This window comes from Nannobrachium achirus (genome assembly GCF_963921795.1).
Source record: "Nannobrachium achirus genome assembly, chromosome: 19".
NCBI classification, from domain to species: domain Eukaryota; kingdom Metazoa; phylum Chordata; class Actinopteri; order Myctophiformes; family Myctophidae; genus Nannobrachium; species Nannobrachium achirus.
This window is the reverse complement of record NC_137826.1, coordinates 52,845,340-52,861,784: the sequence shown is the minus strand read 5'-3', so window position 1 is coordinate 52,861,784 and position 16,445 is coordinate 52,845,340. Positions and strand designations below refer to the sequence as shown.

Genomic DNA, 16,445 nt, shown 5'->3' with positions numbered 1-16,445 from the left:
CAAGATTTCCACCTGACAACGACGATATAGGATATACTAGTAGTAAGGGGAACATAAGAAAATCTGTTAAGCAAATCGTTACCAAGAAATGTCTTCACCAATGTGTTTCTAAAGGTGTGTAATAATATGTACTAAAAGGTTGAAATTCAACTCCCGGGGGAAACCTCATAAAAAAAATGATTTGTGTTTGTGTCCCATAAACTTTACTATACAGGAAAAAAAATACAAAAAATAAATATGTTTTAAGTAGCACGTGAGGGGTCAAACTAGGGGTTTTTCATGATGCTGAATCCATTGCAAGCATTTGTTTTGCACGGAAAACATTCCGTGGGCTTCAAATGTTCCCTAAAAAACGGTGAAAAGTGATGATTCATCACCAACCATCGTTTTGTGGCTCCGATTTGTTTTTTATGAGGTTTCCCCCAGGAGTAGAATTTCAACCTTTTAGTACCGTACATATTATTACACACCTTTAGAAACACATAGGTGAAGACATTTCTTGGTAACGATTTACTTGGCAGATTGGTCAAATATCTTATAAAATCCCCTTACTACTACTGCTGTCATGGTTGTTGTGTTGTCCCAGTCGTGTTGAATTGTTGCTATAACTTTTTTAATAAAGTTTTTTGTCTCACTCAGGGCACCCCATAATTATTTTTTTTTAATCCGAGGCACCCATACATTATAATTTTCACTCCCTTTACCTTTTATTTATAGCATATCGTCGTTGTCGGGTGGAAACCTTGTATGTCCAAAACCGTTTGTTTTGTATTTATCATCTATAAAATTTACTAAACTAGTGAAAACAGCAGATCTACAAGCACACAACTGCTTAGATCGGCTGTTTTCACTAGTTTTGTGCGAGAGTCTTGTACGATGAAGCAGTGCTTTGCTTTACCAAAAGACGTACACATTCGAAACTTGGAAATACAAGGTATCTGCACGACAGTGACAATATTTTAGTGATGTGATTATGTTGTGAGGAAAACATTGAGATAACAGCCATTTTGGTTAGAACTGACTGAAAATAACTTTGTACTTCAAGTTGATACTAAATATTTTTTCAAGTGAATAAATTCCAAATATTATCAAATTATCTCGCGGAACCCCTGGACTGCCGTCGCGGCAGCGGCGGCACCCCAGGGTGCCCCGTCACCCACTTTGAAAACCCCTGCTATAGAGTAACACAGTCATGACGTGACTCGCTCATCCCCCGGTTCATGGAAGTAATTTCTCTATGGAGAATAACATTGAGTCATCTTAAAAATGTTTCATATAAGCATTGTGGTGCAAAAATACTAACTGTCGCCGCGATATTGTCGGGGAGGTGGCTCTGTATGGTCTATGATAGTCAGTCACTCATATTTGATAAAGCCCGTTTCTAGCGAAAATTGAACTATTTCGGCGACAGTAACATTAGCGTTTCCTCACCATCAGTTGATTCTTCATATCCATATGAGTCAAACCGCTGAGATCATTTGTTTAAGTTTGGGAACACGGTCTATGGGTATTCAGAATGGGTGAAAAAAACACATGAACCAGGTAGGATGGGTAAATGACGTCAAACTTTGTTACTCTATTGTTTTTCATTCAGTGAAATTGTTCTGACCGTCAGGGAGCAGTTACTATGAAAACAGGCAGCAGTTGTCTGTCACACTTTGCTGTCACACTTCACTCAAGGGTCAGGGGTTCTCAACCTTTTCAGGCCGTGACCCACCATAATAATCATATTTGATGTGGGGATGTTTGCCGCCTGCCTTCTATTTTTTGCAGGTTGAGAACTACTGGTCTAGATGTGTGGCATATTATTATGTAATGGCATATTACATTACATCATTCTTATTTGAATGGCTATTTAAATTATCCAGTTAAACCCAGTTTAAATATATTTTTTAAATTATTTTAGATAATGTCCATACGTTGTGAGCTTGTAGATCGGCTATTTCCACTATCAATGTTCTTTTTTAAGTATAAAGTTGTCAAATTATGTCAGTCATTTCTTTGTATATTTAGGTTATGTGTCACAATTGCCATGTGCAACTACAAAGCCTACGAGCCAAACAGAAATGTAATTGTCAAGGACAAAAACACAATTAAATCGCTAATCGCGGTTATTTTAGTGACAATTAATCGTCATGTAAAATGTCATAATGGTGACAGCCCTGATCATGAGCGGTGACGGTGATCTTTTTGCGTTGGACATGCAGGGCGGCAGGGACTACCGGCGAGGGATGAACGGCGGCGTGACGCCCATCAACTCCATCTCGCCGCTGAAGAAGACCTTCCCCAACAACCACATGAGTGCCGGCTCGCAGAAGTACCCCCGCAACGGCCCCGCCGCGGGGGGCTTCAACGGCCCCGCCGTGGGGGGCTTCAACCCCAAGTCCTGGATGGACGACGGCGTGATGGGACGCAACGACAACATCTTCCCCTTCCAGGTCAGTGGGCGTCTTAGCAGTGGTGCTTTGGGATTTTCTTTTCAGGGCGGACGGTCATTTATTGACGTCACGTGCACGCGCCTCTAGAGGCTATTTAGATAGAAAGGATGTCGGCAGATCTAATGGTGGGAAAACAATAGTTTTCTAGTCTTGATTACATTTGCATTGTTACTTCAGATTTTATGTTCTACTTTCTTTTAATTCATTTAGAAAATACAGCGCTGCAGTAGGCTAGAGAAACAAAGTTTGCCTTGAACGAATAATGGGGCCATGTATGAGGACACACATACATCGACACATGCACATGCAGTCACAGCTGGAAACCTAGGTGTTAAAGTAGGCTATATATCCATATGAATAGAGGGGGCTTGAGGACGCTCACACATTCACCACTAGAAAACTGTTATGCAAAGTAGTAGCCACTGATCAAAGTATAGCTTGTAGTTATCGCGGATTCGCGGGGTTGGGGGTTGTCGCGGCTCTCGCCCCCCGTGCGTTTACACGCTCGTATGGGTGCCGTCCGTGCGTCCGTGTGGGAATTTATTGACCACACGGCGTCCGGTCGCGTCCGGCCTCCAAAGCGCTACTGCGTCTTAGGCCGGATTTATGCTGCAGTCAAATCCAGCCCAAATCCCATTTGGTTCTCAAATCTGATCTTTTGGCCCGACTTTTCACACTGCATTTGCCGGTGACCAGAACGGATCTGTGCGTTCAGACTGATTTTAACAGCGTCAGCCCAAAGCTGCCCTGCGTCTACATATCTGCTTTGGTTACCGTGGTAACGACGTCGGCGTCATGCTGTTACGTCACAACGTTGACGCTAGTTGATCACGTTCAGGAAATGCGACATAACAGACAAGCGACAACACCAAAAAACGTTTTCTCTGCTTTTCTTTACTCTTGTGTTTCGCTCTTCTCTCTGGTTGTATATATTTAGCTCACGTGTTTTCTCTCTCCTCTCTTGTTTTTCTCATGTGCTCAGCGTGCTGTAATATGCGCTGTAATCAAATAGTAAATACTCGCGCTCTGTAATGACGTCGGCGCTCCGCGCTCGGGTCGCGCAGCAAGTGACGTTTGGTCAGTTGGATGTGACTTGCATGTGACTTGCGTATAACTCTATGGGGTGGATGTGGTTACTGCTTTCAGACTGAGACAGATGTCCTCAGATCCGGATCGGATCTGGATCGGATTTGAAAACCACCTCTGGATGTGGTTTTTCAAAATCGGATTTCATGTGACCTGCATGTGACCTGTCTGGATTTAGACTATTAACTCTCCTACTGCCAGATTATTTATTTATTTATTGGGTCTGGCGCCATCAAAAAGCGGCTTACCTTTGCGACGTTATAGTAGATAGACAGACAGACAGACATTTATTTATTTTTTTTTATTTTTTTTGGTTGTGCAATAGTGCACTTTGGTCTGCCAGGCAGCAGAGGGCGGCGTCATGCGAGAATGAATGTGAATTTGCCTGTTATGTGTTGAAGAAGAAGAAGACCAGTCACTGGCCACAGAGCCTCAGAGCCAGAGAAAATCAACAAGGAAGTGAATTGTTCTCCGTTGATGTTAACGCATAATGGATTTTTTACACCATCACCGCGGAAAATGTGTTTACAGTAGACGGCCGCGCGACGCCTCATCAGCTTACAGTCATCAGACGAACGAACCGAACGAGCGCCGTATTGGCATCGAGGTTCTGTAAAAAATGGGGCGAACGTGAACGTTCGAAGCGGCGGGAGAGTTAAAAAGAAATCGGATTCCACTTTTTAAGTGACTCAGATCTGATTCAGGCTCGATTTCAGTGGCAGTGTAAAGCCGGCCTTAATGGATTTGCCTCAAAGATGGGGGGACGTTTCGCCATCCCAACGGGCTCTATGCACAGCAGCCTTATGGGAGAGCAGGGTCGTTGCAGAGAATGTTAAAGAGGCAGGGGCTGAAATTTCTAAAAGGGCCTTTTGTGGAAATATGTGCGACGCGTTGTGAGCTTGGAGGTCGGCTATTTGCGGTGTGTTATGCCATACTGAACTAAGCATAATCAATTACAATTCAATTCAAAGGAGCTTTATTGGCATGAGAAAACATACGTTTACATTGCCAAAGCAACTATCACAAATAAGGCCCTGTTCCATTTCATTTTATGAAGGCTCTGTTCCATTTCATTTTATGAAGGCTCTGTTCCATTTCATGTAGCACAGTGGTTCTCAAACCTTTTATTTGGTTCCATTTGTACACTCTCAGAGTTGCACACCTTTTAAGGGGTCATCTGGAACAAGGAACCATGAGGGTCCCTGGATCACAACATTACTGATTTAGTGTGTCTTGCATGTCTCTCTTTGAAATGAAAAATAATCCACCGGATGGAGACTCCATTTCTTCTAGTTTTTTACTATTTGTCATCGCCATCACGGCGCCAACTCACTACTGCCGCGCAGGTCAGAGGACCGAAATGCACCGCATTAAAAGAGCATTAGTCTCGTTGGGTGTTATTCAGCTCTGCGATGTTGGAAGCGCTGTTTCGCAAAAACAGTATTCAACCAGGAAAAGCGTCTCCATCCGGTGGAATATTTTTCATTTCGCCCTAGAAATGTATTTTAATCGTGTGGTGGGGGGCTCAGACCGCGTCCACTAAGTAGAGTAAGCTTTCAACTGTCCACTGATACCTTTGGTTTGGTGAGGGGCGAAACAGTTTTTGTTTTTGTAGAAAAAAAGAAAAAAAAGTAGGACAATTCTTCCACCGAGTGACGTAGGTTGGGATGTAGACTTATTATGAGGATGTAGTTTCGGAGGGGGGGGGGGGGGGGGAGATATGCGATATGCAAGGTGAGAAAACGGCATCCGATTAATTTCTGTGAAACAATGAAAAGAATCTGACCGAAAGATCCACGAATGAATGAATGAATGAATGAATGAATGAATGAATGAGAGGGCGGAGGTACCTAACTACACACACACACACACACACACACACACACACACACACACACACACACACACACACACACACACACATGCATACATAAACCCCATTGTGTGACATGTAAGCTAATGGTTTCCACTGTTACTGTGTCATTAAAAACCTAGGGAACACACACGCACGCACGCACGCACACGCACACGCACACATCCCATCCCCATAATATGGTAACAGCATAATGGGAGGTAGATAAGCAGGTATGCGTTGTGGACAGGGCAAGGCTTCGTGTGCAGGACAGAGTTGATAGCGTTGATGGATCGCGGCGAACGCAAGGGATGGGGATGAATTCACTTTATTGATCGAGGCTAAGGATTGATTGATTGGTCCTTGGCGAGGAGGCATGGGGAGGGGGGGCGGGCAGGGGACCCCCTGTATGTTGACAACGTGGTGGGCTAGGGCTGTCACAGTCATAGGGCTGTCGCGGTTAAGCAACTTAACCCATTTAGAACGGGCACACATTATTATGTATCATTATTTTATGCTTATAACTACTGAAAAATAGCAGATATACAAGCTCACAGCGCGGCACCGAGTGCCGCGCTGCAAGCTTGTAGATCTGCTATTTTTTAAGAATCGTGAAAATTAGAATTTTGACTATAAGTGTCTTTTGAATCCTTCGAAGATTTTTTTTTCTTTTCTTTTTTTTTAAAGCTATGTTTCTATGTCAGCAATCTGGCCAGCCATCGTCAAAGAAAAAGTCCTTTTCACTTAACTGGAGCTCAGTTAGTCAGTTAGTTGTTCTTGAGAGACCACTATGTCAGTGGTGCTCAAACCTTTTCATGTGAAGGACCCCCAAAATGATATGTATTTGGCCACGGACCCCCATCTCAAAATATCTAGTTCCAGGGACCACCCCAGAAGCAAAATTTTAGTTACAAGCGTTCGCTTTGAAAATACATATATTCAAAGATTTGCACAGATTTTCACGACTTTTTCAAAAACAGCAGATCTACGAGCTCACAGCGCGGCACTCGGTGCCACGCTCTGTGCCACGCTGCGAGCTTGTAGATCTGCTATTTTTTCTATAGTTAAAGCATTCAATAATCTCAGGCCTAAATGGGTCAAAAGGTAACAAAATGTTGGCAATTGAAGACAATGAGTCGCTTTTTAAACCTGGCAACAAGTGTGTTAAAGTGGATTGTGCTTTTCAATGGGAATGGAGTGGTTTCTGTAAAAAATACACTCCATTCTCCATAAACATTGAAAGAGCCGTGAAGCCCGAAGACTAGGGCTGTCACGATATGACATTTTACATGACGATTAATTGTCACTCAAATAATTGGCGATTAACGATTTAATTGTGTTTTTGTCGTTGATAATTACATTTCTGTTTGGCTTTTAGGCTTTGAAGTTGCACGTGGCAGATATGACACATAACCTAAATATACAAATAAATTACTGACATATTTGACAACTTACTTAAAATAACTTTGATAGTGAAAATAGCCGATCTACAAGCTCACAACGCGTCGCATCGGACATTTTTCAACATTCACGATTATGACGATTATGACAAAATAATTGCGATAATGTCAAATAATCACGATTAGACGATTATGTAATAATTGTGACAGCCCTACCGAAGACGTGATACTGGATCTGGAGCTTATGTTTTTATTTTAGTTTTCGTCAGTGAAAAAAGGTCGTTGACGGAAAAAAATAAATAAAATGAAATATTCGTCGTAGTTTTAGCAGTGGCGTCAGTTCAGCAAAAGCTAGGGTATGGCAAAGAAGGGAGTCCTCTGCAGGTGTGCGTGAAAAATCAGGTTTTATCAGTTTTTTCCCCCGGGTTTCCTACGGTTTCTTGGGCTGGATATGACAACCTGGAATGGTTGTTCAAGTGCAGTTAAACTTGGCATGTTAGTAAATAAAACGTGCCACAATTAACGTTGCATATCATTGCATTGTGCAGCTGACCCGCAAAACCTGGGAATATATCATTTTGTCAAGATGGGGAGAATACAAGTGTGGAGAATATATTTATAATACGTTGTTAAAGTGACCATTTTGTAAAATTTTGCATTTGTAGTTATTTTACTGTAATTTAACTGTTCTGCTGCCCTTGACGATCCTCACCGTCATTAAAACCGGTTACTACACGACGCCATTGACAGCGCTCACCGTCAATCTTACTGTATTTACAGTAAATGTATTAATACTTACAGTATGTAGCTCCGGTCGCGGCCGCATCGGTAATGTCCGCGATTTGTTTAAAATGCACGTTGGGCGTGCACGCGAAGTGAAGCTCCTCCATGTTAAGTCAATGGAGAGGCCCATAAAGAGACTTCATTTACTCCAAATAAGACTTTTAAACCCAAAGCACAGCTCCAAATAGCAATAACAAGGCAAGCCTGGCGGCCGCCATGACACACTGTCACATGACACATGTCATGTGACTAGATGACGTAATCGTTGATGTCATTCAACAGTCCGTGTGTGTACACACATTCCAGGCAGGCCTTTCACAATAAGAGCGTGTGCTAATGGGCAGATCTGCGTGGCGTCAAAGAAAAGTTAACCCTTCATACCCTGCAGCAGTAATTGTGTTAACAACATAATAACTAGCACGGATAGAAACAGAGACATTCATGGATTTATATTTAAACGCGTTGCGTTGTGTGCTTGTAGATCGGCTATGTTTTGGCAAAGAGATGGTAGAGGGAGAAAAAGACTGTATCAAGTACGTATACTGTATTATAAGTACATTTTACCAATTCAGGGGTTAAATGGTGCAGCTCGGCAAATAAAAGGTGAATTGATCCCAGTGCATGACGGAGGACGATTTCACGATAAATTAAATCTCCGGGATACGATTATCCTGTTTTTTTTTTGTATCACGATAAACGATAATATGGCTTATCGTCCCATCCCTACCCCCAGGGTAAGATGTAATCAATCTGTCATTCTGCCTTCCACTTTCACATGATCATTCTTTGGTCCTTTTTAGGGCTGTCACAATTATTACATAATCGTCTAATCGTGATTTTTTGACATAATCGTGATTATTTTTCATAATCGTCATAATCGTTTCCATGTTGAAAAAATGTCATATATTTAAAAAAAGGTCAAAAAATTTGGAAATAGCAGATCTACAAGCTCGTTGTGAGCTTGTAGATCGGCTATTTCCACTATCAAAGTTATTTTTTAAGTATAAAGTTGTCTATATCATTTCTTTGTATATTTAGGTTATGTGTCATATCTACCATGTACAACTTCAAAGCCTAAAAGCCAAAACAGAAATGTAATTGTCAACGACAAAAACACAATTAAATCGTTAATCGTCAATTATTAGTGACAATTAATCGTCATGTAAAATGTCATATCGTGACAGCCCTAGTCCTTTTATTGACGTTAAATCCTTCCAAACGGGACAAATGAGACCAGTGTCATTTAGGAAACAAAGGGATATTTATGCCAGCCAAAGTAGGGCAAGGTTACAAAACACTTTTTTCTTTCTTTTTTCTTTTTTTCCCTCTTTTTTTTTTTTTTTACTGCTGTTGGAAAAAAAAGCTTTGCTACTGTTGCACTGCAGTTATCTGTTATGTCACAAGTATTACGTAATCACGCCTTGGGATAATCACAATTATTTGCCGATAACAATTAATAGTCTGAATCGTGTTTTAAAAAATTGGCCTGTTGGTGGCGCTATATGGGACAGATCCATATTGATGAGATGAGTGTAGACATACTGTGTACCGATTTGCGTGATTTTAGGGCAAAATCTGTAGGAGCAGTGTCCAAAAATGTGTTTTAAAAAATCGGCCTTAAGGTGGCGCTATATGGGACAGATCCATGTTGATGACATGAGTGTAGACATACTGTGTACCGATTTGCGTGATTTTAGGGCAAAATCTGTAGGAGCAGTGTCCAAAAATGTTTTTAGTAAGAATCGGCCTCATGGTGGCGCTAGAAGAGGGTCATGTGTGAATTGATGGGTTGTGGTTTGGCAGGCAAGGAGCGTGTGTGCCAAATTTGGCATGGATCGGGGCAACGGTTGCGGAGATATGAGCAGGGCAAAAGTGTGACGTGTGACAGACAGACTGACGGACTGACGGACGGACAGCTGGTGGAGGTTTTGATAGTAAGTGCGACCTGACGGTCATAATAAAGTGTTTGGGGGGTGGGACATAGCCATTTAACTTTGCGGCGCCGCGAAACCTCGCTCAAATAGAGGCTCCGCGAGCGAAAACCCGCAGGGGTGGACGACGTCGCTGCACGGCGCGTTGTCGCTCGCGGTAGGTCAGGACGTCCTCGTTGAAACACATGTATTTTTACCCATTTAGAACGGGTACACACTATTGTTTATTATTATTTTATGCTTTAACTATTGAAAAATAGCAGATATACAAGCTCACAGTATATGAGCTTGTATTTCTGTATCAGGGACCCCCCAGAAGCAAATATTTGTGTTCATAAACTTTCGCTTTAAAAATACATATATTCAAAGATGTGCACATATTTTCACGACTTTTTCAAAAATAGCAGATCTACAAGCTTGCAGCGCTGAAGAGCTCTAAGTTGATGCATTACATTTTGTATAACATGGTTCTATTGTGAGAGGCGTTTCTGCCTCTAATATTTGACAATTTGGCCAATGTTCAATTTGTCATTTTAGAGGTATTAAAAAGTCCTTAAATTGTCACTTTAGAAATGTGCAGATACCCTCTATACACTTAAACATAAGTTTATGTTAGGTCTGTTTACTGTTGTGTGAGAAAACAATGTTGCACATTAGGTTAATCATCTGGGTTAGGGTGAGGAGTCGGACCCACAGGTTGAAAACCACTGTTCTACAGCACCGACCGCGTATATACATCGACATATGCCTTCTCACACGCCGACTGCGTGTCAAAGTAAGGGTCCATGAAATGGAAACGTGTTGTGAGAATCACTGAGCTAGAGCTAGCTTAGCCGCGCAGCCAGCCTGACACACTGGCAGACCTGCCAACCCGTACGCATTTTGCGTACTAAGCACGCATTTTAAGGCTCTGTACGCAGGTATGATATTTCCCCTCATTGCTACGCAACTTCGGGGGATGGGCGCGGCGCGGTATAACAACACATTCTGCAGCAGCAAACGAGGCGAAGATTTTTGCAACCTGCCGTGTAGTTCCTCCCAGGCACCACTTGAATGGTGTGTGAATGGGGCGCATGGCGCTGGGGAGCACTAGAACAGAAGATATGCTCGTTTTTTTCGGCAGAAGAAGAATTGAACCGGATGCCATGAGTTTGTTTTGGGTTTTCAGCGCGGTGCAGCATGTACACTTACGCTACTCATCATAGAGTTATAATAAGAAGCTCTCATCTCATCTCATAGCTATCGCCGCCCGGTTTGTACAACCGCGATATTAATACGATTAATTTATAAAGAAGATAAACGGAGAATGGCCGTGTTGTGCGAGTCGTCGGTGTCGCCCCTACAATGCTGCCGTTCAACGAGTAGTAGTCTGACTAACAGGTAATATATTAAGATAACACTCAGCTAAGGTGAATTCACATGTCAGCAGCCACGATGGTGAGAATGAAATGGTTGTTATGTTGTTGTCGCTCCTCTCCGCGACGTGGTTAGGGTTTTAATCAAGTGAATCAATAATATTATACTATTAAACTGCGGTCGCCCCCGCGACAGCTTGTTGTGTATGAAGCCTGTGTTATACTTCGTCATACGACGGTGTTGCACGTGAGCGAAGTCGGGAAATGTCAAAACTTGTGACCAGGTACAATGAACTGTAGCATACATTGACCATGATTAGGCTTTAGAGTAAAGATCCAAACGAATGAAAATAAAATACTGGGCTCCCTGTTCCACTATCTCTAAATGAGTATGAATGAAGGAATTAGGGGGACTATGTGTATTGTCAAAAACATTAAAGGTGAACAAGTTATTTATCACCTGTGAATATATGAAGACATTAATGGTTTGTTAACAATGAGAAGCCTGTATCCTCTATGAATGAATATACAGACTAGACGGTATTTGATCTATACACAATGTAGGCCTATTTTAATGAATGCAATAGAAACCTACATGAGTTGAATACTTTCAACTTCATGCAAATCATGCACAGAAAGGTGGTTTTATTTAGGCTGCTCAATTAACAATGTTTAACAAAGACACAGGTAAATATTTAAAGGTAAATAGCCTACCTGACAATGTAAAGCTATTTTGCTATTTGAATAACATGATTATGTTGATGTATGTTCATTCATTAAGTCACTGGTGAGACTGTTTTGCTAGTCTATTGTTAACTAACTCTGAGCAAGTGCAGTTAATATATTTTATTAAGGATTTGTCAACAATATTGCCAAAGCAACATTACTGTATTGCCTGGTAATACTAGCCTACTTTTTCTCCAGACCAAATGGCATTTTTATTTAAAAGGTTGATCTTGCCTCCTCCTATTAGTGTAAGTCAAGACATGCAATGTGCTACATTTCTGGTGTGAAATTTTGTTAACATAACTGTAAAGGTCCCACCCAAAAAGGCGCGTGGAACCCCCCAAAATATACACTGTTTTGTGCGGGAAAACCACAAAATTTGCACCGCGGGCGCTGCGCGGGCGCTGCGGGCGCCGCGCGGGCACGAAGTGCCCGTGAGTACTCAAAAAAGTTTGCCAGGGTTGGCAGGTCTGCACTGGCTCTGCTCCTGAGCTACTAGCCTAGCCTCACAGCCTGACACACTGGCTCTGCTCCTGAGCTACTAGCCTAGCCTCGCAGCCTGACACACTGGCTCTGCTCCTGAGCTACTAGCCTAGCCACGCAGCCTGACACACTGGCTCTGCTCCTGAGCTACTAGCCTAGCCACGCAGCCTGACACACTGGCTCTGCTCCTGCTCCAGTCTCATCAGCCCAAAGTGCCATTGTCTCCCTGCCCTCTAGATACCACAAGGACACACTGTGTGTGTGCACGTGTGTGTGTGTGTGTGTGTGTGTGTGTGTGTGTGTGTGTGTGTGTGTGTGTGTGTGTGTGTGTGTGTGTGTGTGTGTGTGTGTGTGTGTGTGTGTGTGTGTGTGTGTGTGTGTGTGTGCGTGTGTGTGCGTGTGTGTGTGTGTGTGCGTGTGGCTGTAACCCCATTTACTAGAGGCAGTAAGAGAGGATGGCTAATGTAAGCCCAGAGGACTGGTGGAACGTAACTAAGTATATTTACTCAAGTACTGCACTACGGTGCTGTTTTTTTCTTATTTTTCTTTTTTTTTTCTTTATACCTCTACTCCACCACATGGGGAAGGGCAAATATTGTACTTCTTTCCTCCGGATACAACTACTTTGATACAATGCAACTACTACTTAACCCATTTAGGCCTAGGATTATTGACTGCTTTAACTAATGAAAAATAGCAGATATACAAGCTCACAGCGCGGCACCGAGTGCCACACTGCGAGCTTGTAGATCTGCTATTTTTTGAAAAATCGTGAAAATTTGAATTTTTACCCGATTCTATAAGTGTCTTTTGAATATTTCTAAGGTTTTTTGAAAAAAAAATATATATGTTTCTATGTCAGCAATCTGGCTATAGCCATCGTCAAAGAAGAGGTCCTTTTCACTTAACTGGAGCTCAGTTAGTCTGTTCTTGAGAGACTACTATGTCAGTGGTTCTCAAACCTTTTCACGTGAAGGACCCCCACAATGATATTTATTTCGCCACGGACCCCCATTCAATATATTTAGTTCCAGGGACCACCCAGAAGCAAAAATTGAGTTACAAACGTTCGCTTTGAAAATACATATATTCAAAGATTTGCACATATTTTTACGACTTTTTCAAAAATAGCAGATCTACAAGCTCGAGTGCCGCGCTGCGAGCTTGTATATCTGCTATTTTTCACTGGTTAAAGCATTCAATAATTCTAGGCCTGAATGTGTTTTAACACTTTGCCGTCCGAAATAGAATGGGGGTTGGTAGAGTAGCCGTGAAATTTCTATTATTGTATTGTGATCGAGACATAATATTATGTTTATAAACATGAGCCCGCAGCCCCTCCATCTTGAACAGCGTTGTTGTTTTTTCTTTTTTTTTTCCCCCCAGGTCAGTAACTCACCGTGATTTTCTCGATCTCCGTTGGGATAGAATGGGTGTTTTGGCCGATCATCGATCTCCCCGTGCGTTTCGCGTGCGCGATCCGTTCACGTAAATGTCCCCGCAAATAGTCCATGTGTGACTCAAGAGCAGAACTGAAAATTTTCGCTAGCATAGCCCCTAGCATGGCTGCTGTAGAAGCTCCAGGGTACAGACAGTAACCGAATAGGGTAATGTGCCTTGGAAAAGGAAAGGCCAATGACATCACTTCTGCTTCATCTCAGCCCAGCCATGAGCTATCGATGCACGAGTGGTGACTAGGGAAGGTTAGACGATCGCCGATTTTCGGATGAAAATCATTTATTTCGGTAAATACGGGAAAGTCCGGGAAAAGACGATTGGCTGCCCCTCCCCCCCTAGGAAGTTCGATATAGTACGGTTTTAACATTAAGGGGCTCCCCGTGGCTTTGAAAGGGTTAAGGAAAACATACATGAACCACAAGCTACAAGCTCACAAGCGTAGCAGTTTTTGAGCTTGTAGATCGCCTAATTTCAAATAAGTATGTCATTAAACGAAATATCTTACTTTGGCACTGTTAAATGTATTTTGACGGCAATACTTGTTGTACATTTACTCAAGTCAGATGCAGTGCTCTGACTTTGTAACAGGGTATTTCTACACACCGCTGCTGATGACTCCTTCAACCACAGGCTAGACGGACTGTTTGAGGCTGAATAATGTAATCTGACACTGTGTGTGTGCGTGCGTACGTGCGCATGCATGCGTGTGTGTGTGTGTGTGTGTGTGTGTGTGTGTGTGTGTGTGTGTGTGTGTGTGTGTGTGTCCAGGGACGTGCAGAGAATGTTAGAGAGGCAGGGGCTGTCGTTCCTAAAAAAAGGATAGCCTGATTTCAGACTCAGCTGAAGCTTGAGTCTGACATTGTGCCCTGTTTGAGCGATTTCTGAAGGGGAGGGACCTTTGACGGCACGGATTGGTTATTTGTTAAACCCACGCCCTGCGCTAATTGGAGAACCCGTCATTTCGGCTCCAGAAATCACTTATTATGAACACAATTCCAGACCAGAGAAACAGTCCACTCTGAGAGTGGGCGGGTCTATGGGCTGGAACCAGGCTATAAAAAGGGCCTTTTGGTGAAAATATCGAAAATAGCCGACCTCCAAGCTCGACGCGTTGTGAGCTTGGAGGTCGGCTATTTTCGATGCTTGATTTCTACACAGAGAGGACAATTGTCACATCACAAGATGCTGCGTTCAAGTTCAGGAATGCTGCCTTCAGGTATGGCATGGAAAGGAGGGCATTTGCATGTCTTTCACCACAGTAAAAACTGCATTTGTGGTCTGGAGATGACACTTTTTACAGTAGGGGTGGATATTCGCAAGAATCCCGCGATGCAATACGTTTCACGATACTTGGATCACAATGCAATTGTATCATGATATTTAGCGAATCTTTGCGATACGATACTATTGCTATACTATTTTTAGCTTTAAAAGTTGAAGGCACTGCTCCAATGTTGTTGTTTCCGTCATTCGCAGCCATTTTCTCGAGAGACCTCACTGAATCGTGGGAAGGGGAAGTAGCTACTATAGTACAGCGACATCTAGAGGCAGCGGAGTGTCAGGACCGGACCTCTACCATTGGTTCCTATGCATGGGAACATATTTTATTTTACTTAAAGTATCGCAATACTACGGCCTGAAGTATCGATACAGTATTGGCAAATAAACTATCGCGATGTATTACCATATCGATTATATTGCCCACCCCTATTTTACAGGCGGACAAAGGGGCAGGGACTCAAGCCCCATTTGATGTTAGTGTGCACGTGCCTGTGTGCGTGCGCGTGTGTGTGCGTGTGTGTGTGTGTGTGTGTGTGTGTGTGTGTGCGCACACGCGTGTGTGTGTGTGTGTGTGTGTGTGTGTGTGTGTGCGTGCGCGCTACAGTATGGCAGTCAGTGTTGGGTAGTGGTGGTGGCTCATGTTACAATGGTGCAGCTGCAGTGATAGAAGTAATCCCGTTTGTTTTACTCTGGTAATAAAAGTATCAATAGCACCATGTAGAGATGCTCTGCATCAGGGACGCGCTGGCCATTGGGAAAAGCGGGACAACTCCCGAACGTCCGGTTCATTCCCGGCCGGCCTTCGTTCCATTCTCGTATCTCCAAGTTTCAAATTTGTAGATTTTTTCGCAAAGCAAAGCCCTGCTTCATCATATAAGGCCGTTGCACAAAAGTAGTGAAAACAGCAGATCTACAAGCACACAACGCCTCGCGGCTTGTAGATCGGCTGTTTTCACTAGTTTAAATACATTTTTAAAATGATAAATACAAAACAAACGGTTTTGGACACACAAGGGTTTTCCACCCGACAACGACAAAATATAACTCATGTAATTGGCCCACTGGCTTGTCACTTGTCATGATCTGAAATGGCAAATCTTTGAGTAGCAGCAGCAGCGCTATAGAGAGAGATCTCTCTCTATAGCGAGCAATGAGGGCCTCTCCAACTCTTTTTCCCAGGCTGAATCAGGGGCCTAGCACGTCCCTGCTCTGCGTTAGAGAGTAAAAGTACTGTTTGGATGGATCGTATTGCGGCGGTGTATTCGTTACCGTGGTAACCACTGTTGAATTATTACTAAGTCTGACTGGCAGTGTATGCGTGCGCGTGTGCGTGTGTGTGCCTGTGTGTGTGTGTGTGCGTGCGTGTGTGTGCGCGTGCGTGCGTGCGTGTGTGTGAAGGTTATCTTTGAAACAGGTCCTGGGTTGAAGACGAACCTTGCTTTCCATTTTTAATTGTTTGAGATAATGGCTGTTATTTTTGCATAATCGTTTTTTTTCAGTGCCGTCCTAAAATGTACTGTACTTACAAGTCAAGTAATACAGACACACGTGTGCCCGTGTGTGTGTGCGTGTGCGTGTGCGTGTGTGTGTGTGTGTGTGTGTGTGTGTGTGTGTGTGTGTGTGTGTGTGTGTGTGTGTGTGTGTGTGTGTGT

At 43.0% G+C, this 16,445-nt stretch overlaps 1 protein-coding gene across 1 annotated transcript in view; it reads left to right on the top strand.

Annotated features, from left to right (window-relative positions):
- The window catches only part of LOC308304261 (cytoplasmic polyadenylation element-binding protein 4-like), an 86,994-nt gene that overhangs the window by 16,122 nt on the left and 54,427 nt on the right, over window positions 1–16,445 (top strand). The window contains exon 7 of the mRNA XM_080748827.1: window positions 2,211–2,438. Within this exon, the coding sequence (XP_080604953.1) occupies window positions 2,211–2,438 (228 nt within the window). The remainder of the gene's footprint in view (window positions 1–2,210; window positions 2,439–16,445) is intronic.